The following is a 27,621-nucleotide window of genomic DNA, read 5'->3' as shown; positions in this document are numbered from 1 at the left end:
GGCCACCATTTGTCATAAAGTAATTTTAGAACCCAACCAAATCTACGCTGTTTGGCCTGTTGACTGCCGCTCCCGACAAAAAGCTCTTAAATACATACATATGTGGGTGTCTATATCAAATTAACACGCGCTGGACATTGGTGCATAATAAATTATTGCCGTCTGTCCCTTGTGTTGTTGTTGTACATGTTACATAAATATACATGTCTTTATACAATGCTTGTTGCTGCGACACTTTGTTGTAAACTCAAAGCATAAGCTCTCCATTTGCGACTTCTACGCAGTTCTATGCCTCGTCTGCACTGGCCTGAGCTCTACAAAACACTGGCAGATTTGTTTGTTTTTTCCATATTCTCTGGTTTGTAAATGCTGTCAATATTTATTAAAGTCCTTTGTGTTGCCCAATGCGCACATATCATTTTTCACAATAAATATATCCACCATATGCTCGAGTGTTCGAGTGTTTTTTGCTGGCGCATATTGTTTTTTCTGCGGACACTCATACGCAGTGTGGGCCAGACGGGTGGCAATGACAGCGAGATGGCGGCGGCGCAAATAACGATTGTGTCAAAGTGTCTGTAAACAAATTAATTGTAAATAAATGTGCAATATATTTACACAAGCGTCCATATGTACATATTGATGTGGGTATAAATATTTTTTGAGTGTCCTGTTTACACTGCTGTCTATTGGTTTGAGGTTTTTCTTTAATTGAATTTTTCTTTTTTAATCTTTGACAATCTAATTTTTGATAGACAACAAAAGGCAAGTTTAATTAAAAAGTTGTAACTAACTTTTGGTATATTCAGATGTTCACCATAAAATATTTTGCAGATAATCTGGAATGTATAGGGCTTTTCAATAGGGAGCTACAAAAGTAGACCGATAGGACAGCAAACAAAGCCATATTTCCCGCTCTTTTGATATTTTTCTTCAGTAAATTTTGCCATTTCATGATGGAAAGATATACGTTCCAACAGCGAGTCGAAATTATTAAAATTTATTATCGAAATTCGGAGTCAGTGGCCTCAAATTTAAATTTATGGTCGTCATAATCGTCCTGTCAAATCAACAATCTAGCGTCTAGTGGAAAAATTTGTATCCACAGGCACAATACAAAATGTTTCCGTTCCAGTGAGACAAAGAAGTGTCCATAGGGTCGAGAATATTGCTGCCGTTGGCGCATCAATTGTGAAATACCCAAACCAATCTCTCATACGTCGTTCTCAAGCGTTGGTCATCTCTGTGACGTCGTTGTGGCGAATTTACGAAAAGATCTTGGCCTTCATCCTTACAAGAACTGAAGTCGCTTGACCACCAGAATCGTCGTATGTTCATTAATTGGACTGAGCAACAACTTAAAAATGATCCGTATTTTCATCGTAAAATCGTCTTCAGCGATGAGGCTCAATTCTGGCTGACGAAGCTTGACGAAGCCATAAGCAAAATGTGCGATATTGGTCCGACAGCAAAGACTTTGTTTGGAATGAATAACAATGACATTCCGAAGTAAACTATGGTTTGATGCGGTTTATGGGAATCAAAGGGCTGTACTTTTGAATACTCTCGCAACAAAGTTGCTAAGGAGAGAATTATAGTTTTGTTCACATAACGGTTGTTTGTTAGTCCTAAAACTAAAAGAGTTAGATGTAGGGTTATATATACCAAAGTGATCAGGGTGACGAGTAGAGTTGAGTCTGCCTGTCCGTCTGTTCGTCCGTCCGTCCGTGCAAGCTGTAACTTTAGTAAAAAATGAGATATAATGATGAAACTTGGTACACGTATTTCTTGGCTCCATAAGAAGGTTAAGTTCGAAGATGGGCAAAATCGCCCCACTGCCACGCCCACAAAATGGCGAAAACCGAAAACTTATAAAGTGTCATAACTAAGTCATAAATAAAGATATTAAAGTGAAATTTAGGAAGGGGCATATTTGGACGTAAATTTTTTGTAAAAGTGGGCGTGGCCCCGCCCCTGCTAAGTTTTTTGTACATATCTCAGAAACTACTATAGCTATGTCAACCAAACTCTATAGAGTGGTTTCCATCAGGCATTTCCCTTTTACAGTTCAAAAATGGAAGAAATCGGATAACAACCACGCCCACCTCCCAAACAAAGGTTATGTTGAAAATCACTAAAGGTGCGTTAACCCACTAACAAAAAACGTCAGAAACACTAAATTTTATGAAAGAAATGACAGAAGGAAGCTGCACCCAGACTTTTTTTTTTTAATTGAAAATGGGCGTGGCGTCACCCACTTATGGACCAAAAACCATATCTCAGGAACTACTCGACCGATTTCAATGAAATTCGGTGTATAATATTTTCGTAACACCCAGATGATATGTACGAAATATGGGCGAAATCGGTTCGCAACCACGCCTTCTTCCAATATAACGCTATTTTGAATTCCATCTGATGCCTTCTCTGTATAATACATACATTAGGAACCAATGATCATAGCAGAATAAAACTTTACACAAATACGGTATTTGAGCTGAGGTATCCCTTGTGGAAAAATTGTCGTGATCGGACTATAACTTTTTAAGGTCCCTGATATCGAACACGAAGAACACAGTGCCTAACCTAACCTAACCTAATTTTTCACCGAAAATATTGGTAAATCTCTCAGAATTTAATTCTAATTAATTTTACAGCAAAATAAAAAAAATATGTAAATGACCGATAATGAAATCTCGATTATCACTTTATCTTGCGAGAGTGTAAAATGTTCTGTGACACCCGAAATTAGCCCTTCCTTACTTGCTCAATATGTTTTCTAAAAAAATATCGCCGTTAACTGAAGATTTCTTCTTTATTTAAATAGTTTGGAACTAGTCTCTCTATAACACTGTTACATCAGACAATTGCCTATGTTCCTAAGAACTTCTTAGTGTTCAAAAAACTAAAATTTCGTTTAACGAGTTTGTCAAAGTTTCGTTTTAATAAAACAAAAGCTGACATTTGTTAACGGTTTTGCATGGCTTTGTGCATCGCTTATCCAATTGTCATTTTGCCATCGATGACTTGTTTGACTTTGCGGCCGCCTTCTGCCATGTGGCCGCTGTCATGCGCAAACTGTGGCATGTTGCACGCTTGTTGTTGGCGCAGTTGGCAATTGAGTGATGGCATTGACAGTTGAAGGAAGACACATGTGTGCAGCACAAGTGTCCAGGCTATAGTTGGTCAGACCGGATTTCGATTTCTTTCTTTTGGTGAGATGAAGTTGCATTCACTCTGGAATTTCAGTTTTCCCGTCAACTGCATACCGCATCAATATAAAGTATGCTTTTTGGAACTGCATGTATATAAATATATCTATACACATATACTAATTGCATATCTGTGCGGTAACGGCATAAAATCCGTTCGTTTGCATGCATCGGCGCCTTTTATAAAAGATGCACTGTTGGTTAGCGCTCGCTCTGGTTATTCCCGCCTGTGACATGGATTATGATATAAGGCCAGCGGTTGTGTCAGAAAGTGAAAGCTTTCGTGCTTAAGTGCCATCGCCTCTTTTTCCTGCTGCATCCGTTCTGTTTTGCATTGTTGTTGTTTATCTCGTTATATCGATATTTTAGTCAGAAACTGAAATCAATTAACCACAATATCATTTAAGGTTAATTAGGTTAATTTTGAAGACAGTGTGTTCAATATCAAGTTTTTCCCCTCATCTTGCATTCAATTCTTGGCATACATAGTTATTGTGAGAGGCATATGTACATATGGGAAGCTCTCTTTGGAGTTTCTGCGTTAAACCTTTCTAAAATATTCCGTTTAATTGCTCGAACGATTTTTCGATTTAGTCATCTTTTGCTTTTCTTTCCACGGCATTTTGTATATCAAGTTCCTTAGTGATGTTTTCCTGACGACCTGTCGCTGTAGCTATAATTAGTAGAATGACATATTTCGATAGTAATGCTGTTTACTGACTCTCCTATATTGCTTTAAACTCGATTTTGATTCATTATCGCCTGAAAGCCTGAAAAAGAACTAGCTGCATCCGCAAACTATTCCTCGAGACTATCTGTTGAGAGTGCCAACTAAAATGGAAGCTGTCCAATTTATTAAATTTTCACTTTAATATAAATTCCATAGTTGTACCCTTATTCTTTCTGGCCTGATTATAGCAAGATTTTCTCTATCCACCTTCCACACAACCTAGAGGTAACTAGGCGGTTTTCCGTATATTTTTAGTGTTCCAAGACCAGAGGTTTTCTACTTGCATACGGAGCTTTAATCGTCTTTGAAGGTAGCAGCAATAGCATATTGAGACTATATTAGCTAATTTTTCTCCATTTTTGATATTCGACATAAGGGTGCTAAAAAAAAACCATCATTGTTTGCGCTTATTACTTTTTTATATAGGGTGTTTATTTTGCTTCTTGTTTGACACACTCATGTTCTATTCTACTGCCACATAAACAATACGGAAGCTTTGAGTAAATCAAATACGTCTGTACTTAAATACATTAGGGTGGGAAAAAGGATTTTTTTAGAAAAAACTGGGACTTACAATTTCCGAAATTGTATAAGAAAAAAATTTCTTTGGAATAGTCAAATTTTAACCGTTAATATTGTCTTTTTTTTTTAATATTTTTTTTTTTAAATCGTACGAGACCTTGTTTGAAGAACATTAAATTTTTTAAAAAAATTTACGAAACGAAATATTTTTTCAAATATTTGGATGCTCAATGTTGACAGTCGTAGATAATTTTGTCTACCTTAGAACCATGAACACCAAAAACACATCAGCCTTGAAATCCCACACAAAATAACTCTTGCCAGCAGATGCTACTTCGGACTGAGTAGGCAATTGAGAAGTAAAGTCTTCTCTCGACGAACAAAGACCAAACTCTACAAGTCACTCATCATCCTCGTTCTCCTATACAGTACAGAGGCATAGCCAATGACATCATCTGATGAGTCGACGTTATGAGTTTTCGAAAGAATCTTCTGCGGAAAATTTATGCGCATTGGCAATGACGAATACCGTAGTCGATGGAACAATGAGCTCTAAGAGATATACGACAACATTGACATAGTTCAGCGAATTAAGAGACCGCGGCTACACTGGCGAGGTCATGTCGTCTGAATGGAAAAAACACTGCAGCTCTGAGAGTGTTCGAAACAGTGCCCGCAGAACAATGCAGTGAAAGAGGAATACCTCCGCTCCTTTGAAAAGACCAGGTGGAGAAGGACCTGGCTACATTTGGCATCTCCAATTGGCGAAAAGGAAGAACGACCATTAGGCGTAGGACTTTCTCATTACACTTAAGAGCTCACACTTGGAGAGCCTTTCTCAGAGTTGTCTATCCACCATTTTTTTTTTTTTACCCACCCTACTGTACATACATATGTATGCCGAAATGTATGCATGAACACTCGTATCATTAACCAGCATTCAGTGGCACAACTTCGTCAAACGCCGTCTGAACTTCAACTTGCATCTTGCAACTTGCCACATACAGCACATGACATCTCAAACACACATTATCGCAAGCTGCTTATAGCGGTTTCTGTTTGTTTATGATATCCTGCTCATTGTTGTCGCCACGTGAAGTGAAATATATGCATTCTGCTCTCCCAGCTCACCGTTGACTGGCTGTCACGCGGAGCGCTTGTTAATGCGAAAGGTTAATCCCGGCTGACTGTACCACATAAATGTTAAGTCGCTGAATAAATAGGATGAGCGGTGAGGACGACATTGCCACTGCTTGTTGCCAACTAATTGCACCAACAACAAACGGCCAGACAGCAAGCCAGCAGTTGGGAGGGCGGAGGTGTGGGGCTCTAGTTGTCGCGCAGACTTGCTTATTTAAGTAGTTTCATAATTCAAATATCTAAATTATGTATGTACATTGACCTTTTCACTAGAACAACAGCGGTGAGGGGTCGGGCGGAAAGCACAAAGCAGACGCAGAAGTGTTTACAGTCTCGCATTCTTGCAGATTTCTATCGCAAGCAAAGCGAAGTCTCGCCATTTCGGCATGGATTACAAGAGTTACATGTGTAACAACTGCTTTCGTGCGTTCACACACACACACCCATACATACATACTTGCCACAAGCATCTGGCACTGCGCGCCAACAGTCAGCAAACTTTGTAGTTTGAGCTGCCTGCAACTGTGCCCTCGGTGTTGTCTTCCAAGCCGGTGAGATTTGCACTCAAATGTTGCCCGCCGAGCGTAGGCTTTGTTTACACACATACACACGCATACATATACGCTGGTTCGCATGCATCTTTCACCTATTCTCTTGAGGTGTTTGCATTATTTATTATTGCTTTTGTTAATCCATTTTGCAACACACACACACACACTCACTTGTTTGCGTGCTTGTCGTTCTATTTTGTTTGTGCGTCTTTTGATGCGCTCTGATTTCAATTGTGGCATTTGCATTTTGTTATCTTTTAATTTCTCTGGCATTCTTGCTGCTTGCATATTGGTCTGCTGTTGTTGTTGTCTTAGCTATTGTTTGTTGTTTTTGGTGCAGCAGCCAACGAATCTGAAGTGCAGTGCAGTCAATATCGCATTTCGAATTCCATTGCTTAATATTCACCCTAAGAATTCTCAGAAAACTTAATTAGAATGCAATACTATCTTCTTCTTCTTGCACTGTTTGAGGCGCTGCAATTTTACAGTTGTAGTTATACCCAATTAATTATACTCTTAGTAGGGCATTGATATGAAGTTTGCAACGAAGTTTCTAAGATCCATAAGGAAACGTTGGAGACCCTATAAAGTTACGGGGTTTTCAATGAGAGCGTTAGAAAAACGATTTGGGATATCAATTACATTCTTCATTCCCGTAAAAGTACATTCGATGCTATTATGGATGGAACCACAATGGCCAGCACGGCACGCTTACAGAAGTCCAGACCTTCAACCCAATTTTCGACGGTTTTCGAAGCATCAATCGACCGATAATGCTGCAATTTCATGTTCGATATTCCTATGAAGCTCATCAATCGTCGCTGGCTTATTGGCATAACCGATAGACTTAACGTAGCCCCACAGCCAATTGCCTAACGGCGTCTAATCGCACGACCGAGGCGGCCAATCGACTGGGCCGTTTCGTGAGATAACACGTTCACCAAAATTGATTTTCAATAAATCGATTGTGACATTCGCAGTGTGGCTTGTGGTGCCGTTCTGTTGGAACCACATATTGTCCAAATCCATATCATCCAATTTAGGCTAAAAATATTCGGTTATCGCTGAGCGGCAGCAATTCCCATTTACAGTAATGTGTTGGTCTTGATCATCACGGAAGTAGTACGGCCCAATGACGCCGCCGGCCCATAAACCGAACCAAACCGTAATTTTTTCGGAATATAATGGTGACTCATGGAATATTTACGTGTGGATTGCTGTCTGACCAATAACGCATATTTTGGTTATTGATGAGGCCATTCAGCCAGAATTGAGCCTCATCGCTGAAGATGATTTTTCGATGAAAATCCGGATCATTTTCAATTTGTTGCTCAGCCCAATTCACGAACATACGACGATTCTGGTTGTCTTCTTACGTCTTGTAAGAATATAGGCTAAGATCTTTTAGCAAAATTCGCTACAATGATGTCATAGAGACGCCCTACACCTGAGAACGACCAGTGATTTAGGTCTTCCTCAATTGATGCGCTAGAGGAAGCAATATTCTCGACACTACGGTAACTTCTTTATCAGATTTGATTTGACAGCACGATTATTACGACCATAAATTGGACAAAGCGCTCTTAAAGTTGAGGCCCCTCACTCCGAATTTCGATAATAAACTTTAATAATTTCGACTCCATTGTTGGATCATGTATCTTTCCATGATGAAATGGTAAAATTTACTGAAGAGAAATGTTAAAAGAGTGGGAAATATGGCGTCGTTTGCTGTCCCTATCGGTGTACTTTTGTATCGTCCGTGAACACCGCTATATAGTAAAGGGTGGGCCATATAAAATTTTAATTTTCGAAGATAGATTTCGAAGATTGTGCCCCAAATGTGACAATTCTGTTTGTTAACGTAAGCATCGAGGTGAAAATGAGCCTCGTCTGAAAAGATGATTTTTCGGTAAAATTTACCATCCTCTGCGAATTGTAGAATAGTGAATAGCGACCCATTTCGTAAATTTTAGACTTTTTACTGAATATCTGTCACTTTCCGAATGGTATTTGACGTTTCCAATGTCGAAATATAGACAATTCAAATTTAAAACGATAGATGGCCCACCCGTTATGTATAAATGATCAGCGTGACGAGCTAAGCCCATTTAGTCATGTCCTTTCGTTCCTATATATATGTATGTATATATGCTAGCTATTCCCTTAGTTTTTGAAATATTGGTCTGAAATTTCTCACCTTCATTTCAAGTTGCTCATTTGTCGGAATCTATGGTGTTGAACCACTATAAGACTATATAGCTGCTGAAGTGCTCGTATTGAAAACCTTCTTCATTGACTGATATCTTCATGAAACATTTGATAGATTGTTGCCCCAAACAACGCTAAAATCTCCGATGAAATTGTTTAGATCGGAGCAATATCGCAAATAACTGCCATGCAAACTGATCGATCAAAATCAAGACAAAGACTAGATTTTTTACTCTTTTATCTTAAAAAAAATGCAGGTGTGAGCGTATTATATCTTCAGCGTCATTTTTTTGTTTTTGTATTATTAATAAAATCCTTATTAAACATATACAGATAGTCTGTTTTAATTATGCATAAATGTTCAACAGACATAATTCTTATTGAATCACAGGTTTTGTTGTTGTTTTGTATATTTACTTTTACTTTTTTTTGTTTTTATTTTTGTTTTACTATTTTATTATTTTTTACTACTAAATACTAGAATTTTATTCAAGTGTTTCGTTTTTAAGTGCTTTAGTCTACTTTCATTGCTTAAGTGGATCACGGTGCACTCAGAATGGCGCCCCTTATATTTACTTTTAACAGCCAATAATTTGTGTGGTACGAGTTGAGGGAGGAAACACTATACCTAGAAAAGTAAATTTTCTAACCGCAATTAATTCAGTAATTAGCATAACATTCAAAATCACTTGAAATACTCATATGACATCAGCGTTACACGCCTATTGTGTCTTCACAGAATTTGGTCTGTAACCACAAAATTATAGAATATCTTCAAATCATATATTCTTTCCACGTGCCGTTTAACCATAAAAAAAAATTGGATTCAAAGTTAGTCATTCTTTGGGAGCACTTATAAGGGTCATCCTCTGCAGTTTTGCTTACAACAGTTTCTCTTATTCTTCGTTATATGTTCCGAACACCAAAATTATTATTTGTGTTGCAAAGACTCGCGCGTGATCTGTCAAAAAAGGCTATAAAAGTACCTCTAATGGAATCACCCTTCATATAATTTCCAGAGTTCTTATCTCAGGTCATAAAATAAATCTTCATACATATTTCCCGCTCAAACAAACAATTAGTTATATCAATCATAAAATTTCGTTTATTATCCTTAAGATAAAAAATGTGCTGTAAAAATACCGCAATAATAACATTTTTTTTTATAAAAAAATCCACCGATTTTTTTGCCTTGGTGTACAGAAATTTATGTTTGAGTGTAAATGTGGTTACTGACTGGTCTGGCGGTAAAAGTGTTCTGTTGTTGCTCGTATTTGTCAGTTATTTATTCAATCTGCTCGTTGCGCCATTGATTTATACATAGATTGATATCAGCAGCGCGACAGACAAACGGTACCGGCAGTGAATAAGTCAACAACATTGCGAATCAAGTACGAAATTGAAAATTTGAAGTACGGAAAATTATTGCATACATGACACTTTTGGGTACAGTGGCCAATAAAACTGTGTTGCGTATGAAAAAATATTTTTTTTTATTAAAAATTAAAAACAAAGATATGTGTCCAGTAAATGTTTTTTTAGTTCAGAAATAATTGCTTAATTTTACTAATTTTTTTCATTAATATATACAATTAAACTATTCAAAATTTTGTTTAACATTTTTGTTTACCTCAATATAAAATAAATCCATGTGATCAAAAATATAAATTTTTTATAATTTTTTTTTTGTAAAATAAAAAATTTCTAAACTTTATTGATGACTCCATCTTGAAAGATTACTTAAAATAATGCGTTTTTTCTATTTTAAGTTCTTTTTACTATGTTTTTTTAATATTTTAATATACTGCTTGTATTTAATTTATTTTAATTTTAATTAAAAAAAATTTTAATTTCAATGTTTTTGCTAATTGATTTTATTCTTGTGTTCTCTCTTGTTTTATCTTTTATTTTTTTTCTCCTGAATTTTTTTTTATCTTAATTTTTTTTTTTATTTTTTCTCTTACTTTTTTTTTGTTCGAGTTCTTCATTAAAAGTTTATTTTTTTAAGCTTCTGAATACTTTTGTATCAACAATATCATTCGATGTTTTTTAAATATTTTTTCTTGGTGCCACAAAATCAGCATAATTTTTTACAAAAGGTTTTGTTACTTTAAATTGTTTTTTACTATTTTATATGTATTTATTTTAATTATAATTAAAAAAAAATGAATTTTAAATTTTTTGGTATTTTTTTTACTTTTGTGTTCTTTCTTAATATTTATTTTTATTTTTTTCTTTAAAAGTTTATTTTTTCTCTTCAATTATTTTTTTAATTTTTTGTAAAAGTTTGTTCGCTGTACTTTTATACCGATTTTTTGAAAAATTTTTCCCTTTTGTACTTTTATACTTTCGTGTTTTCCTTTGATTGTTCTTTTTATTTTTTCTCTTAATTTTTGGTATGTATTTTTTTTTATTTTTTTATAAAATTAAAAATTTATAACAATAGCTTTTTTTATTTTAATTTTAGTTTTATTACTTAATTCTATTTTTTTCTTATGTTTTTTTCTTTTATTTATGTATATACATATATTTTTCCCCCGTAGTTCCTAGGTGGAACATAGGGCATGGAATTTTATTTAATTTTTGTTGTTTTTTATTTAATTTTTTATTTGTTATTATTTTAAAATTTTTATTCTTTAGTTTTTATAGAAGTTTACTCGCTGTCTTTATTAATAATTTAATGTTATCTAATCTTCTGATTACTTTAGGGTCGCACTGTACTTTTCCATTTGGTAACATAAAATAACAAATTTATTACAACAGCTTTTTTATTTTTAAGTAATGTTTTTCTATATTAATTTTAGCTTTATCACTTAATTAATTTATTTTTTTAGAAATTTAATTTTCTTTGTTAATTGTTTTTACTTTTGTGTTCTTTTTTGATTTTTTTCTTTACTTCATTCTCTTCAATTATTTTATTTCATTATTTTTTTTTATTCTTTTTTAATTTTTTTTTTATTAATTTTTTTTTTATTAATTTTTTTATATATGTATGTACAGCCATGGACATATAAATAGCACACACCTGAATCCCATATTAATTCTAATATTTTTTAATCCTAAAGTAACTGAACAATAAAAATTTGGTATGTATCTACTTGTCACTGTTATGAGGCCCTGCACAAAAATACTGTTTATTTTCTATTAAATTTTGTACGCGACAATTTTATTGCGTATAGTGTTGATTTGAGGTGGACACATATGTAAATAGCACATTTTTAAGTTCGTAGTTTTTTTTTAATTATATGTGAGGTTCTCGCATAATTTTAATTTAATTCTTCGAATATATAATTATTTCATCGATATTTCATTAAAGTGAGAAGGAAAAAAACATTCCACACCGGAAAAGGGAGTCCTTATATCGAATATGAGCAAAAAAGGAAAATATCCTGCCAAAATTGCTAAAATAATACAGTGCTCTCCAAAAATGTTATAAAATGCTCTTTATGCAATAAAACGGACCCACCTTGTGTCAATAAAAAGATACCAAGAAAACCAGGACCACGTAAAACCGATATTAGTGTTGACAAATACATAGTACGGAAGGGCAAAGCGGATCCTTTTAAGTCAACCAGAGAAATAATGATCGAAATTAATGACGATTATGGTGTGGTCGTGTCCAGAAAGCTTATAGGAAGACGATTAAACTTATCTCAACTTTTTGGACAAATTACCAGCAAGAAACCACTCCTGTCAAAACGCAACATCAAAATTCGACTGGCATTTGGAAAGGCCCACAGAGACAAACCAACACAATTGCGGAAGAACGTGTTTTTGAGCGACAAAACAAAGATAAATAGGAAGGTTCCAGTTGGAAAATCATTTTTACGTCGTCCACAAGATCAATCCCTTAAACCTAGATATACCAAAAAAACCATTAAGCACGGCGGTGGAAGCATCATGGTCTGGAGCGTGTTTTCATGGCATGACATCGTGCCAATTGTTCGAATAAATGGTAAAATGGACCAGTTTTAGTATTTGGATATACTGAAATATAAAATGTATTTCAATCCATGCCCATGAACTGGACATTTATGCAAGACAATGATCCAAAGAACACTGCAAAGGTAGTAAAGTATGGTCCCGGCAATAAAAGATTTAAAATATATGAGTGGCCTGTGCAAAACCCAGATCTGAAACCAATACAAAATTTATGGAATGATATAAAGTTCAAAATAGCAAGCAAAAAATTCAAAAATTTTGATGATTTATGGGCTGGAATTGAGGAGCCTTCGTATTCTATCCCAAAAAAACGATATCAAGAACTGGTGGACAGCATGCAGCAAAGATGTGAGGGGATGCTTAAAAATGATGGATATAGTACAAAATACTAACAAAGTGAACAATCTATTGCAATTTTTTAATAATTTTTATAAATTTTTGTACCTTTTTTTAAACCCCTATTCAGATTGTGCTATTTATGTGTCCCAGCTGTCATATAGGATATTGATCTTTTCGTCTATTTTTGGCGACAATAAAATATTTATTGTTTTAGTTTTATAGTTATATTAAAGTGAATAATTTTTTAAACAAAACGCATTCCTCTTTAAATCCGTAAGTGATAAACCTAAGCAATATATAAATGTTTTCTTATTTGATGATCAAGTGTGCTATTTATGTGTCCATGGCTGTATATATTTTAAATTTTTTTAAACAAAATTTTTTATACTTCTTTTGTTTAATTATAAATTTTTTTTCTTAATATTTTAAAATGTTTGTTCTCTTTTAATTGTTTATATTTTCTTCACTACCTTCATTAAAATTTTTATTTTTTGAATACTTTTATGCCGCACTGTGCGCTCGCTGCCATTGATACACACATATGGTACACATATACACTAGTCAGAAAAAGTTTTGCGTACAAGACTCATATGCTTCCTAATTATTAAAAAACTTCCAGAAATAACAAAAAATTCGAACAAATTTTCTTTTTTATTTACTTGTTGGAATTCAGTTTTAGTATACATAACATTTTAATACTGTTGGATATAAATTAGGGTAAAAACAAGAATGAAATCAAATATAGACAAAATTCACTTCAGAAAAAGTTTGCGTACAAGAAAATAAAAAAATTACAAAAATGTATTTTATATGAAAATGACAGTTTCTAGTAACTAGTTGGGTACCCTTTGCGTTGTAGGACCTCTCTTAGTCGTTTTGGCATTGAATTTACGGGATTTGATGTCTCCTCCGATGTGATTTTGCTCCATTCCTCAAGGATAACATTTTTTAGCATCTCCTTCGAAGAAATGTGGTGTTGGCGGATTCGACGCTCTAATAAATCCCATATGTGCTCAATGGGGTTGAGATCTGGTGATTGAGGGGGCGTATGTAGTTGTTTGGGCACATTGTAGAGGAGCCAGAGCTTAACAATTTCTGCAGTGTGCTTGGGGTCATTGTCTTGTTGAAACAAATACCTGTCTTCCAATCCCAATTTAACTGCGCTTTGCTTTAAATTCGCCTGAAGAATGTCCAAATAAACTCTTTTATCCATTGTTGACTCAATAAACTGGATATTACCCACTCCTTCACTGGACATACACCTCCACACCATCACGCCACCACCACCGTGTTTCACGGTCGCCGCGAGATTTTCTTTATTGAGTGCAGTTCCGGGTTTTCTCCAAACAAGCTTTCGTCCTTTTATTCCAAATATACAAAACTTGCTTTCATCTGAGAAAATAACGCGTTTCCAGAACTCAGGCGGCTTATTAATGTGGTCGTTAGCAAATGCAACTCGTTTTAGCCTGTTGGTCAATGATATGAATGGCTTCTTTCGTTCGACTCGGCTTTTTTGAAAATTTTGCATACGGTGTCACTGCAAATTGTTTTCTGGAACCTTATTTTAACATCTCTGGCAATATCTGAAGCCTTCACCTTTGGATTTTTTTGTAATTCCTTAAGAACGTAGCGCTTTTCACGGTGGCTTAGTTTAGGGGGACGCCCTGAACGAAGCTTTGTGGCGGTAGAACCCATCGATTTGTACATTTCGATCACTCTTTGAATCGAGGAGTGTGCTCTGCCCACCGTCTGACCGATTTCGCGAAGAGTTTTACCTTCTTTCCATAATTTTACAATTATTTCTCTTTCACCGCGGCTGGTTGGTTTTCTTTTACTGCCCATTTCACAAAATTTTCTTTTATTGTTTAAAATTTCAGTAAAATAGTTTATTTGATTTGAACAAATCTGATGTAACTAGTTTTAGTGCGACTTTCCCAGAAAAAACTATTGGGATTCCCCTTGTTTTATTTTGTACGCAAACTTTTTCTGCGACGATGTTGCCAACTTTTTAATAATTGTTTAAAAAAAAAAGCTTGCCACATTTTATGATGGTTTCAAATTTCTAAAATATCTTCTATGATATTCTAATTTTATAATGCAACCATAAAAATTAAAGTTTGTTTGTGTTAAAATTCATAATGAGCGATTCAATTATGCTGGAAATTTTGTACGCAAACTTTTTCTGACTAGTGTACATATGTACGTACGTAATGTGTCCAAATGTTTATGAACTGCCAAAAATATTTACGTTGATGCATTTTTTCGCTTATTGATAAATGTGTCTTCCATTGCTTCGCTTTTTATTTTGAGAATTTTTATCGCTTGCCTTTTAATGAGCTCGCGCCTGTATTGGTGGTCGCCGATATTCGCTATTATTTTTGTGACTTGACAGTTTTTGGCGAATTTCCGCTTCACTTTGAAGCCGAACAAACAGACGCACACCTACACACGTGTGTATGTACATGTAAGTGTGTGTATGAAAAGCTGTCAATTAAAAGTTTTGAGTACCTTAAATAATATAAATAAATGTGTGCCTGACAGCCATGTGACAGAAGTTACAAAAATTGCCGGGTTGGCCGCGGTGCTGCGCTGCGCGAGTATGAGCAAATGCATGAATATTTAATATGTGTCTGTGCGTATGGGTGGGTTTATGTATGTGTTTGAGTGCGTGAGTAAGGCATGAGGCCGTGTAAACAGCGCTTTATTTTGTCTTGCCACTCACGTACAGGTTGAACACATTAAATTTAAATCAGCCTTTAATTGCCGCGCTGTGGTCACAGTCGAAAACAACAATTAAAAATTTGGTATGAAAGGAAATAAAATGCAAAAAAAATGAAAAATTTCTTTAGTATGTGTGTGTGTGTTTTTTTACTGTGTGTTCGCTGGCAAAGGTTAAGGACGCACGCCTGTCAACATTTTGCTCAGCGCTCGTAAACACACGCAATTTGACTTTGACTTGTAAGCTTACACCAGCGAATTTTGTATGAAAAGTGAATGCGAGGCTTTGAATGTGTATGTGTGTTTGTGGAGGTCTCAGCGTTGCTGCAAAGATCATTTTGCAGAAACAAAAATATTTCGAAAAATTCCTTGCTGCCACTCTTCGGCCGTTCAGTGAAAGTTGGCTGAAGCTGAATACTTTATACATATGTATGTACGTATATACACTTACATGCATAAATCCATATTTTCATTAAAATTATTATTTCTTCAGTTTCAACTAATAATTTTTCACAGCAATGCCCGTTTAAGCAAAATTACTGCGCGAGAAATTCGCAAGTCTCCTCCGCGCCCCCCCTAATACGCAATCGGCCACAACGCGCTACTTGCCTGGCGGATAATAATAAAATTTATTGCCAGTCATTAAGCTTAAAAACTGTTATTTCACTTGTGCAAGTGCGTTTAATGTAACAACAACAACAACAACAACAAAAACAAAAAATATGTACTAAGTGAATTTTCAAAAATTTTAAGTGCTCATAAATAGTTTGGAAACAGTTAGCGCGTGCGTGCAAGGCATTCGTGAAATGAAGCATAAGTCAAAAAATCATAATTCAGCAAATAGATAAAATTATTTATGAAAACTACGCACAGCTCACCTATGCTGCAATGAGCCAGTGCGAAAACAGCGTTGTCTGTCTGCTTTAGGCGCTATAAATACTTTACCGTTATCTGCAATTTTGCGCATTGATGCTCGTAAAAGCCGCTATAAATGCACGCTTGCTCGCTTAAGTGCGTCTTTGCTTATTCGCGGCATTTATGCAATAAAAGTGTTTATTTGTCTAAATTTTTTAGTGCATTTTTCGAAAAAAAATATACATTTTTTTACATTTTTCGAAAACAAAAAAATTGAAATTTTCCAAAAAAAATTGAAATTTTCGAAAAAAAAATAAAAATAAAAATAAATTAAAAAAAAAATAATAAATAAATAATTGAAATTTCCAAAAAGTAAACTTCAAATAAAAAAAAATATTTAATTTTCACAAAAAAAAAAGAGATTTTATTGAATTAAAGAAACAAAAAAAAATCAGTAGTAATTTTTCACATTTTGTTTTATGTGCTTGCAACGCCGGCGTCAGGTTCATTGTCCAATGCGATTGACTTCGTTACACCTCGGGCCAGCGCTCACATATTAATTGCCGCTTTTATTTCATTTTCAATTGCCTACTGATTGCACAATTAATTTTTCAAGTATTCCCCATTACTTATTTTGCAAAATGTCTACATGATAAACAGTTTTTGTGATTTACTCTTCATTTTTTATGCTCATAAATTGCGCTGGATTTGAGCAAATAATAAACAGTTACATAAAGATATTATTTATCAAGATTAAGTGAGTGAATCAGTTGAACTCAAAGTCCGGCTGATGTATTCTTAATATCGTCGCCTAAAATTCAAAATAACTTAACATCACTTTTCAAAAGTTGACAGGCGAAGGAAAAGCCGATATAATAGAAATCGCTCATATTGAAACAAAATTTGAATTTTGGTTATAAAATGGTTATATATTGGTTACAACTGATAGCGGAAGCCTAAAATTTTATGTACATACATACATATATGTATATAATGAGATATCGATCTGAAGTTTTGGAGACGTCCTTTTCTTCCAAAGCAGCAGCTCATTTGTTGGAGCCGCCGGACTATTTTAGCCTATAGCTGCAATACAAAGGTAAAATGAGGCTTGCCGATTTTGAGCTGTTAATTGAGTTAGTGTTATTGTTGTAGCGGTTGTCTAATCTCCGTTAGGGTGGTAAGTTTCAATTAATTTGTCATCGCGGTCATACAAAACTTGGCCCAGGAAACGTGCTGTTCCGACGTGGATGGACGATAAAAAGAGTGATGTCAGATCTATAGGGTTAGCTGGACGTGCAAAGAGGTGGTGCGAGGATTTGGTATGTCGGATAAGTAGGAGTTTAACCTACTACATTATCCATTCACATGAAGCTGCACAAGGGTCATTCTCGATCTCGCAATTGGTAGTGGTTCGACTCCAAGTACGCCATTGACTAAGAGAGAGTGTTTATGGCTCCATTGTGAATGACGTTGAGTGCATGTCTGAAGTTAGTTGCGTTCGCAGCCTGGTCGCCGTATTGTTGTCGACGTAGTTGGGGAAGGATCTCTTGATGATCGCTTCAAGCAGGTAACTGCAGACTGCTTTAAGAGCAGTTCTCTATGCTTCTTAACTGGGAGCAAAAGAACCTCACCATGTAGATGTTCGATAGGAGACATCAAGAGGCGTTCCGTTACAGTTCAGAATGCAGTATTCTGGCATGTCTGAAGCTTCCTCTCCTGCATTTTATCCAGGCGACCATATTTTGCGGCATAGTTAAGGATCGGCCTCTGTACTTTGACAATAATCACGGTCGTTTGAAGAGTGAAGGAGCACAAGCTGTCGAGTGTCATATCGACTGCCATCGACTGCATTATTAAGGTCCAGTCCAGTTGGTGAATATGTACTCTGTGGATTTAGGTCGGAGAGATAGTTGTTTACCTTTGAACATATTCCATCGATTCCATTGCCTGACATCATTATCGCAGCATATGAGGTGTTACAAACTCCCTCTGCTGGTTGAGGAAGATTCGAAATATAGAAGTTAAACAGCAACGGGGAGAGGAACCACCCTGCGGAACCCCCTGTTTAATTCTTCAATTTAGAATTTTTACCTCGAAACAGTTAGTTCATAGATAGTAGATTTTTGGATGTTTGCAAGTACCGTTGTATGGTTGAGGATCGCCCTCTCGGGCGAGGTGTTTTTGGTTGAGGCCTTGGATTATCTGTTTGGTTGAAAATATTTTCTCCAGATGTGGTATTTCCCAAAATTACTAGATTAGTTAATGGAGTCAGCCTAATAAAATACCATCTAGTTATAGTTTATAAGTAACGAAATTAACGAAGTGTATATTCTGTGCTTGGAATTTCCGTTATGTTTTTCCTATTATAACTACCCGGATCAAAGTTCTAGTTCTCAGTTAATCTTGAATAACTAATCAGTTCATAGATTATCATAATCTAATCGCATCAAACGGTTTCATTATCTTAATATAGATTGCAACATTCGAGCTCTTATTGCTTTGACTTGTGAAGATAATAAATTCATTAATCAATTGTTTTAATACTAATCTAATCCGTTGATATAACCTTAAATTAAATTTAGTTTTTTTATGATTATGTACAAACGCGTACTGTCATACCAATGGGCGGAAAATCATAAATAAATTTCTGATAAGTTTTTGCTTGCTTATACTAAGTATTCTTTTTCTTTATTTGCGTAGACACCGCTTACGTAGTTGTAGCCGAGTTTACAACAGCGCGCCAGACGTTCTTTCTTTTCCCTTTTTGCCGCCAATTAGAGGTTTTTTATTGTAGCCAAGTCCTTCTCCTCCTAGTCTTTCCAACGGAGTGGAGGTGTTTCTCTTCCTATGCTTCCAGCGGTGGGTCCTGCGTTGAATACTCTCAGAGCCATTCGGACGACATGACCTAGCCAGCACAGCTGCTGTGTCATAATTCGTTGAACTATGTCAATTTCGTCGTATATCTCGCAAAGCCCATCATTTCATCGACTGCAGAACCTCGTAACGCTTACTCATGAGATGTTGTCATCGTCCATACCTCTGCATCATTTAGCGGGACGGGGCTGATGAGTGACTAGTAGAGTTTGGTCTCGGTTTGTTGAGAGAAGACTTTACTTCTCAATTGGCACCTCAGTCCGAAGTAGCACCTGTTGGCAAGAGTTATTCTGCGTTGGATTTCCAGGCTGACATTGTTAGTGGTGTTGATACTGGTTCCAAGATAGACGAAATTATTTGTTTAATGACAGGAGATATTTCGTCTTGCCCTTGTTCACTGCCAGACCCATTTACTTTGCTTTCTTATCCAGTTAGGAGAAAGCAGAACTTACGGCGCGGGTGTTGAGGCGAATGATATCACTATATTCGTCGTACGCCATCAGCTGAACACTATTTTTTCCAGCAATATATTGAAGAAGTCATACGATAGGGAGTCGCGGAGGTCCTTCCCGATTCTGAAGGAGATTGTGGTGCTGCTCAACGACAGCTTACACAGTCGTATTAGTGCAGGGATACCAAATTTGGATATAGCGACATAAAGGCAGCTCCTTTTCGTGCTGTCGAAGGCGGCTTTGAAATCGACGAAGAGATGGTCCAATCAATCGCTCGATAAAACCTTATATGTGATGTTGAGGAGGCTTATCTCATGGTAGTTAGCGCAGATTGTGGGGTCTCTCTTTTCGTGAATTGGACAGAGTATACTTAAATTGCAATCGTTGGGCATGCTTTCTTCCGATCATTTTCTACAAAATATGAGTCTAAAAACATAAAATGTTAATTTTTATTAACCACAGTTAATTATGCCCCGACATTATGTAATCATGCAATTTTATTTACATTTTTATATTTATCAAAACGATTTTAAATTTCCATTTTCCACTTTTGTATATTTATAGTTTTATGGGTGTCTGTGTGCAAGAAGGTCAGCTGCATGCCCTTACTGAGTACATCGAAGGCGGTTCGCTGGAGCAGCTGCTGGCCAACCAAGAGGCGGTCCTGACTGCTGCTATGAAACTAAGACTGGCGCTGGGCATTGCGAATGGCATGGCGTATGTGCACGACGCGGGCATTTTCCATCGCGACTTAACAAGCAAAGTTCGTTAAAAGCATAAACTTATATATATTTTCGATAATATTAAAAAATCATAATTGAATTTACTTCTAGAATGTGTTAATACGGAATATGCCCGATGGACAATTTGATGCAGTCGTAGGAGATTTTGGTTTGGCGGCTAAAATACCAGATAAGCAGTAAGTCAACCACTACACATATGAGTATAGCGTATAGATATTTATATAACAAACATTAACATTTTTATAGTGGCAAAACGCGCCTCGACACAGTCGGCTCACCTTATTGGGTAAGCCCCGAGTGCCTCAAGGGTCAATGGTATGATCAGACAAGCGATGTCTTCTCCTTTGGCATAATACAATGCGAGATAATCGCACGCATAGTCGCCGATCCGGATGTGATGCCACGCACTGACGCCTTCGGTTTGGATTATTTGGCTTTCGCCGAGCTATGTCCCATGGACACACCTGCGGTATTTCTACGCTTGGCTTTCTACTGCTGCATCGTAAGTTGCATTGTTTTTTTGAATTTATGAGATATATCTTAAATTTTCTCGCTCTTTTTATCACACACAACGCAGTACGAAGCCAAAAGTCGCCCGACTTTCCACGAAGCTGTCAAGAAGCTGAAGCAAATAATGCAGGATCATGAGAATGGCTGTAATGGTGACTGCAACTCGTCGCTGAATACATCGAGCCTACTAAATTCACTAGAGTTGAATAGTTCAGTTAACGGTGCAGCGTCGGATGCTGCACACGATAACTCAACGGCGAGTCACAAAAACGACTGCTTGCGACATTGCTACTCCAGCAGCACACTACATAACAATGCCAGTTGTTGTAGTTGTCGCAAGAGTGCCACTGCGTTGAAAGCGCCGGTCATTCAAACTGCGCCCGCCGGTACTGCCACGACGCAGAATTACAAGGAGTTAGATGAGAACGGCTTCCGTTTCCCTAACGGTAAAAATGACGGCACAGGTGGCAGCACCACACCATATCAAACACCGAATGGCTCGTCAACGGAATACAACGAATTCGAGGATCATGTATTGGAGACGCGTGTACGGCGTGTGACCAAAAAGCTAGAAGCCGATCTGCAATTACAACAGCATCGACGCTCGTATAGCGAAAACATTATACATTTTCCGCTACACACGACGCCGAGCGATAAGGCGCGCTGTCATCAAATGCAACGGCAACGCTCGTCCACACACTCACCAACACCGCCCGCACTGTCGCGCATAAATGGTGGCAGCGAGAAGTCCACACAACCGCCGTATGTTTCTGTCGCCGCCGTCGACGCCACACAAGTGCCGTCACCTGCGATTAAACCACCGACGCAGCAAACAGCCGCACTGACATTGCGTAAAGTCGCCGAAACTATGTGCTTGAAGGATCCACACTACAAACCCATCCGTTCCGATCACAATGGTGTGAAGAGTAATCCATTCACCACGCTGGCACAGTTGCGTGGCGTCAAGAAGATACTCGGCGCTAATCCGAAAACGTATGCCGCCGGTGTGGGTGACCTGTTCAGTTCGTGTTTTGAAATGTCCGCGCCGTTCTTCAAAGAATTGGCAGCCGAGTTGGCAAAAAGCACAAACAAAACGGTGACAACGAGCGAAGTTGGCAGTGCGGTGGCCGCACGTTTGAGCGCCGGCGGCGTTGGGCGTGGTTTGCCCGCCACTCCAAATGAACCAAAGAGCTTACCCTCATCGCCGCAATTGACACGGAAATTCAGCGTTAGCGAACTGAAAGCAACGGCACATGGTCCCGTCTCGACTACAGACGCGTCCGTGGTCGAAGATGATGACGACTGCGATGACTGTGCATCCGACGGTGAGCCCGATGGCGATGGTGGCGGCAACTGCGCCGATGCCGAATCAAGTAGCGATGATTCCGCTGAGCCACGCGCGCTCCACCTATCAACGCCAGCCGCACGCAAGTACCGCGCCAATTCGCTTTATACACATCCGCTTTTCATGTGCAGCAGCGGGAATGGCAATGTCAACATCGATGAGGCTACAACCGCTGCAAATGCCTTGGCGACGCCAACAACGGCATCAGCGACGACTATATGTACCCCGGCATCGTCAGCTTTGACTGTCGATTGCGGCAACAGCACAGTGTATTCCACGTCAGAGGATGGTTGTGAGGAGCCCGATCCGCCTAAAATAAAAATATCGAGCAACATTACGGCATTAGCCGTTGCATCGCCTACACCACCATCACAACCGCAAATGGCTTCGTTGGTAGCCACACCGGCCTCCGTTTCGTCATGTCCCGACTTTGAGCTGCATGAAATTAAACCGTGTGATTTGCTACCGAATAAAGGTACTTTAACGCGACGTGATTCCATTGAGAGCGGTTTTTATTCGTGTTTCAATGAGGATACTGATCCGGCCGTCAACAACTCGACCACATATGTAACAGCGACGGCAGCCTCGACCACCTCCATCGACATGGGTCTAATGAATCGCTTAGCGCTCGACTCGGGTATACATTCGGTGTTGCAACGCAACAATTTCGCCGTTAATCAACTGCTCTACTGCAAGAATCGTACGTCATCCATTTACACCGACAGTTCCGATGACATCAGCAGTTTGGCCGGCTCCGATTCGTTGCTGTGGGACGACCGCTCCTTCACCGCTATACCGAGTACGCGTTCGGCACAAATTGCAACAATCGTTGAATATTTCGAACGCAAGCGACAAGTACCTGATGACATGGCGCCCGGAGCTGGTCGTGGTGCATTTTTGCGCAGCGGCTCCACAAGCACCAGCGGCAGCGCACACACAACAAGTACATCAAATAGCGCCGCATCCACGGCTGCCGCCGCCGCCATGGCAGCCACCAACTCGTATGGCCTCAGTAATTTGGCCACGTACGATATGCGACGTTACACCGACTTCAAACGGCACGCGGCCTTAAGTTCGGATTATGAGGCATTCTGCTTTGAATTGGATAAGAAGCCGGCGCAGCAGCGTTTGACAGTGTGCGAAGGTGCTGTCAAGTCCAAGCTGCAAATATTCGACAAAACAAAGCAACAGCAGCAACAACAACAACAGCAGCAACAGCGCATGCAGCAGCAGCAGTCGCAGCAAACGTCAGCGTTAGCGCAAGCGCATGCGTCCAGTAGTCTAACAAATGGTGTTGCCACAACGAAGTAGGACGTAAGGCGGCAAATCGAAGCGCCGGTATTTATCGAAGCAGCAACACTGTGTTTTAAATTCGCTGACAGCCGCAAAAGTGGCATTTTAATTCGTCCTTCTTCAATTTCATTACACATTCATTCATTTTCACCATCATTTCATGATTGTTATACATTTTCGCACTGTTTTATGGAGTTGCACACCACTGTGGTGAGTTTGCGAGATGTTGGCGCAAAATTGCAGTTGCTTTTAGCCAAAATAAGCAGAACTTTAAATAATTTGTGTTGCTGCTGGTGGCAGCGTAAGTGAGGCCTCAAAAAGTTAACCTAAGTATTTAAAACATGGAAATACGAAGCACTTTGCAATACTATATTTAAACATATCCGAGCCCGACGGATCTGAGTTTTATAAGAGAAACCATAAAAGTGCTTAAATGGTCGCCAATATGGAAAAAAATAGTCAAGCATATAAACATTTTGCAAAAAAAAATCTAGTTTTTCATAACCTAACCTCACTTTTAATGCGTATTAACTTAATTTGGTCAAACAACAATCTTTAAAAAAATATGAAATTTGCACGAAAATAAAGTTTTTCAGCACCTCACTTTCCAAGCGTTGTTGAAAATTTACCAATTAAATCTTGAAAAACATACAAAATTGCGCTCTAAGCCGAAACCATAGTTAATTTTACTTTTTTAATTCGCCTAAATGCATAAACAGCATAACTCAAAAAACGAGCAGCCTCCACAAAATATAACAATTCAAAATACCAAGCAGCTGCAACTTTCTTTAAACTAATTGCCACTCTAAAATATAAAAAATAAAACACCACTAAAGTTCTGCCAACAAACCAACAACAAAACTCCATCACTTTTCATTATATTGTATGTATATTCTTATAACTTTGCAATGTCATCTCATATCATAATAAGAACAACGAAAACTACTGTTGTTTCACCTACTTTTTTGTTCTGTTATGTCATCAAAGTATTTGTTAGTACATTTAGTACATACTTTATATAAAGAGAAAATGCGCTAACACAACAGTAAAGCGTAAGAAATCACTAACTATTTAAGTTTACACACGATATACAAATACATATATAAAATATCAATAATTTCAATTGAAAATGAAAATTATAAAAAAAACTATATCTTCCTGTTCACAATACATATACATATACATATATAGTATATAACCAATTATAAAAGCCGATATATGAGAAATAAAGTTTTGTACTCGTTAAGTGGTGAAAACACACAAATCAAAAATGAACGCGAAGCATTGATTGTGTCCTGTAAAAATAAGCGCATAAAGCGAAGGAGTTGAAGGAGAAATGAAAATAATACAAGTGAAAGCCAAAATATTCTACTAACCTTTTAAGTAAGCAAAGAGTGCGAAAGAAAAGCGATAATAATAATAAAAAAAATGTTTGGGAAGTTAAAAGTTGTTAAGTAAATACCTTTTATCACAAACAAAACAAAACAAAAGAAGAAAAAAATATATATATATATAAATAAATGAAATGAAGTAAGCAATTGTTGAAGGTAAGGAATGCAGTATTAAATGGAAATTAAAGAAGAAAACGCAAACAAAAAAAATAATAAATAAATAAATAAAAATATGTAAAAAGAGAGTGCATTCTGATAATGGCAATTTTAAGACAAAACAAGTAAATAGTTTAAGTAATTATTTTATTTATACTTGCTGTTTATGATTTAGGTGCGCGCGCATAGCTGGTTGCTAAAAACAATAAAGTATTTACTTAAAAAAATCGAAAAACAAAAAAATTCATGTTCTAAAAATGGAAAAAAATATTCTTTCAAAAAATCGACATAAAGTTTTAATAAAAAAAATTTCGTTAAAAATTTCTAAAAAAAATTTCAACGAAAAAATTTCAATAAAATAATTTCTTTAAACAATTTTTTCTAAAAAAGTTTCAATAAATTAATTTCGTTAAAATTTTTTTTTTTCTAAAAAAATTGCAACAAAAAAATTTGTTATAAAAAAATTTCATTAAAATAATTTCTTTAAATAATTCAATGAAATTATATCTTTAAACATTTTTTTTTCGAAAAACAGGTTCTAAAAAATTCTGAAAAATAATTTTATTAGAAAAAAGTCTTAAAAAAGAAATTAAGCAGAATATCGCGCCAAATGTCTTTAGTAAACTAAAAAAAAAAATATTTTTTTTTTGCAATTAGCATTATTAAGCATTATAAACAAACCAATGTTGAAAATGTTTGTCGTCATATCTAATGTTGGCTGCTTCTAGTAATTATGAGCAAATTATAGGTATTTATACAGTCACATGGCGGTGAATACCAAATGAGTTGAGTCTTCGTGCGTACATTTTTGTGGCATACTCTTTACTTTTTAGGCAACTGCAACGAAACAAATGCCGTTATTGAAAATGAGCACTACAAAATGGCATGTTCATGTTTTCCTAGTCCTTTACACTATTTAATTTCAATGCTAAACTTTTTTAATTTAATATTTATGCTGTTGTTGTTTATTATGAACAGTTTTTGTTTGTAGGCGCCACAAAAAAAAAAATAATTATATTTGTATATAAAAAAATTAAAAAAGAAACCGAAATAAAATACATATATGTTTAATTTTTTTTTTTTTATAAATTTCGTTTGTTTCTGTGGCGTCATTTTCAATGAAATTTAGACGGTCCGCTTAAATTTTGAATTTTGTATACTCTAATGGCAAAGCTATAAACACAAAATAATTATATAAATAATTAATGATTACTCGTTTTAAGTATTTATTTGCGCACTCTAAATATGTTTTTGCTAAGTTATAAGTTCTTTAATTAATTTGCTTAATTTGTATTAAAATATTATTAATGAAAAGGGGTGATTTGTAAATTAATTTTTATTAGTTAAAGGCAAATTTCAATTGCAAAAATTACTAAAACTGCATAAACACATAACATTTTTATATAAAAATTATTTGCATTGAGGAAATAAATTAATAAAAATTGTTTGTTTAAAAAAAATAGTTTCGGTTAAACAAAAATGATTTGTTAAAAAATAATCGATTTTGGTAAAAAATATGATAATATGGGTAAAAAAATAATAGTTTTTAATAAAAAAATAAATTGTGTAAAAGAAATAGTTTTGGTAAAATTAATATATTTTGGTTAAAAAATAATTAATTTTGATTAAAAAAAGTAATAATTCTTGTAAAAAAAATAGTTTTTGTAAAAAAATAATAATTTTTGTAAACAAAAATAATTTGTTTAAAAAAAAATAGTTTTGGTAAAATTAATATATTTCTGGTTTATAAAATAATAATTTTGTATAAAACGTAAAATTACTTTGTAATAAAAAATAGTCTTGATTGAAAAAAATAATTTGCTAAATAAATAGTTTTGATTAAACAAAAATAATTTATTTAAAAAAATAATAATAATTTTGGTAAAAAAAATTAATTGTGTAAAAAAATAGTTTTGTTAAAAAGTTATATTTTGGTTAAAAACTGATAATTTTTTGTAAAAAAAAAATATTTTTTGTTTAAAAAACATAATTTGTAAAAATAGTTTTTTTTAAATAATATTTTTTGTTTAAAAACATAATTTGTTAAAAATAGTTTTTTTTAAATAATAATTTTGGTTAAAAATAATAGTTTTTGTGTAAAAAAGGTAATCATAAATATCTTAAAATATAATAATAATTTGCAAAAGAGTATAATATATTAAAAATATAATAATAATTTTGTCAAACAAAAAATAGCTACTCCAAAAAAGTCATTTTGTAAACTTTTTGTCCTTTAACGCAAGCAAAAAATGTATGGTGCAGCTAATGTCTTGAAAATTAAAGCAGCAGAGTTTAAAAGAATTAATATTCATAGCTAAACTAAACACAATAAGAACTTAAAACAAACTCCAGCGCCTAGTGAAGTGTTTTAAAATCGCTTGCCAGCGTGCGTGAAATTTCATAGAAGATATATTTTTACCACTACTGCTACAAAATATACAAACTATTTTGCTTGTAAGCAAAAGAACACACATATTTTCATTTTGACTCCACCCTGTGCCGGTTGCTTAATTTCCCGCTATCACAAACTAAATAATTATTAATTAATTAACTTTATCTATTATTGCGTAGTTAAGTTATTTTGTGTGTATTAAATTAGTTTTTAACTTTGCTTAATTATATAATGTATTGCTGTAGTAA

At 35.7% G+C, this 27,621-nt stretch overlaps 1 protein-coding gene across 2 annotated transcripts in view; it reads left to right on the top strand.

Moving 5' to 3' along the window:
* Nucleotides 1-25,226, top strand: part of LOC105226385 (uncharacterized) — a 185,368-nt gene extending 160,142 nt beyond the window's left edge. For both annotated transcript variants that reach the window (XM_049450364.1, XM_049450362.1), the window contains exons 4-7: nucleotides 20,108-20,306; nucleotides 20,377-20,462; nucleotides 20,533-20,788; nucleotides 20,864-25,226. In XM_049450364.1, the coding sequence (XP_049306321.1) occupies nucleotides 20,108-20,306; nucleotides 20,377-20,462; nucleotides 20,533-20,788; nucleotides 20,864-23,452 (3,130 nt within the window). In that variant the 3' untranslated portion in view covers nucleotides 23,453-25,226. The remainder of the gene's footprint in view (nucleotides 1-20,107; nucleotides 20,307-20,376; nucleotides 20,463-20,532; nucleotides 20,789-20,863) is intronic.
* Nucleotides 25,227-27,621: the final 2,395 nt, after the last annotated feature.

The sequence above is a fragment of the Bactrocera dorsalis genome, chromosome 2 (genome assembly GCF_023373825.1).
Source record: "Bactrocera dorsalis isolate Fly_Bdor chromosome 2, ASM2337382v1, whole genome shotgun sequence".
NCBI lineage: Eukaryota > Metazoa > Arthropoda > Insecta > Diptera > Tephritidae > Bactrocera > Bactrocera dorsalis.
This window is presented reverse-complemented; position numbering and strand designations above follow the sequence as displayed.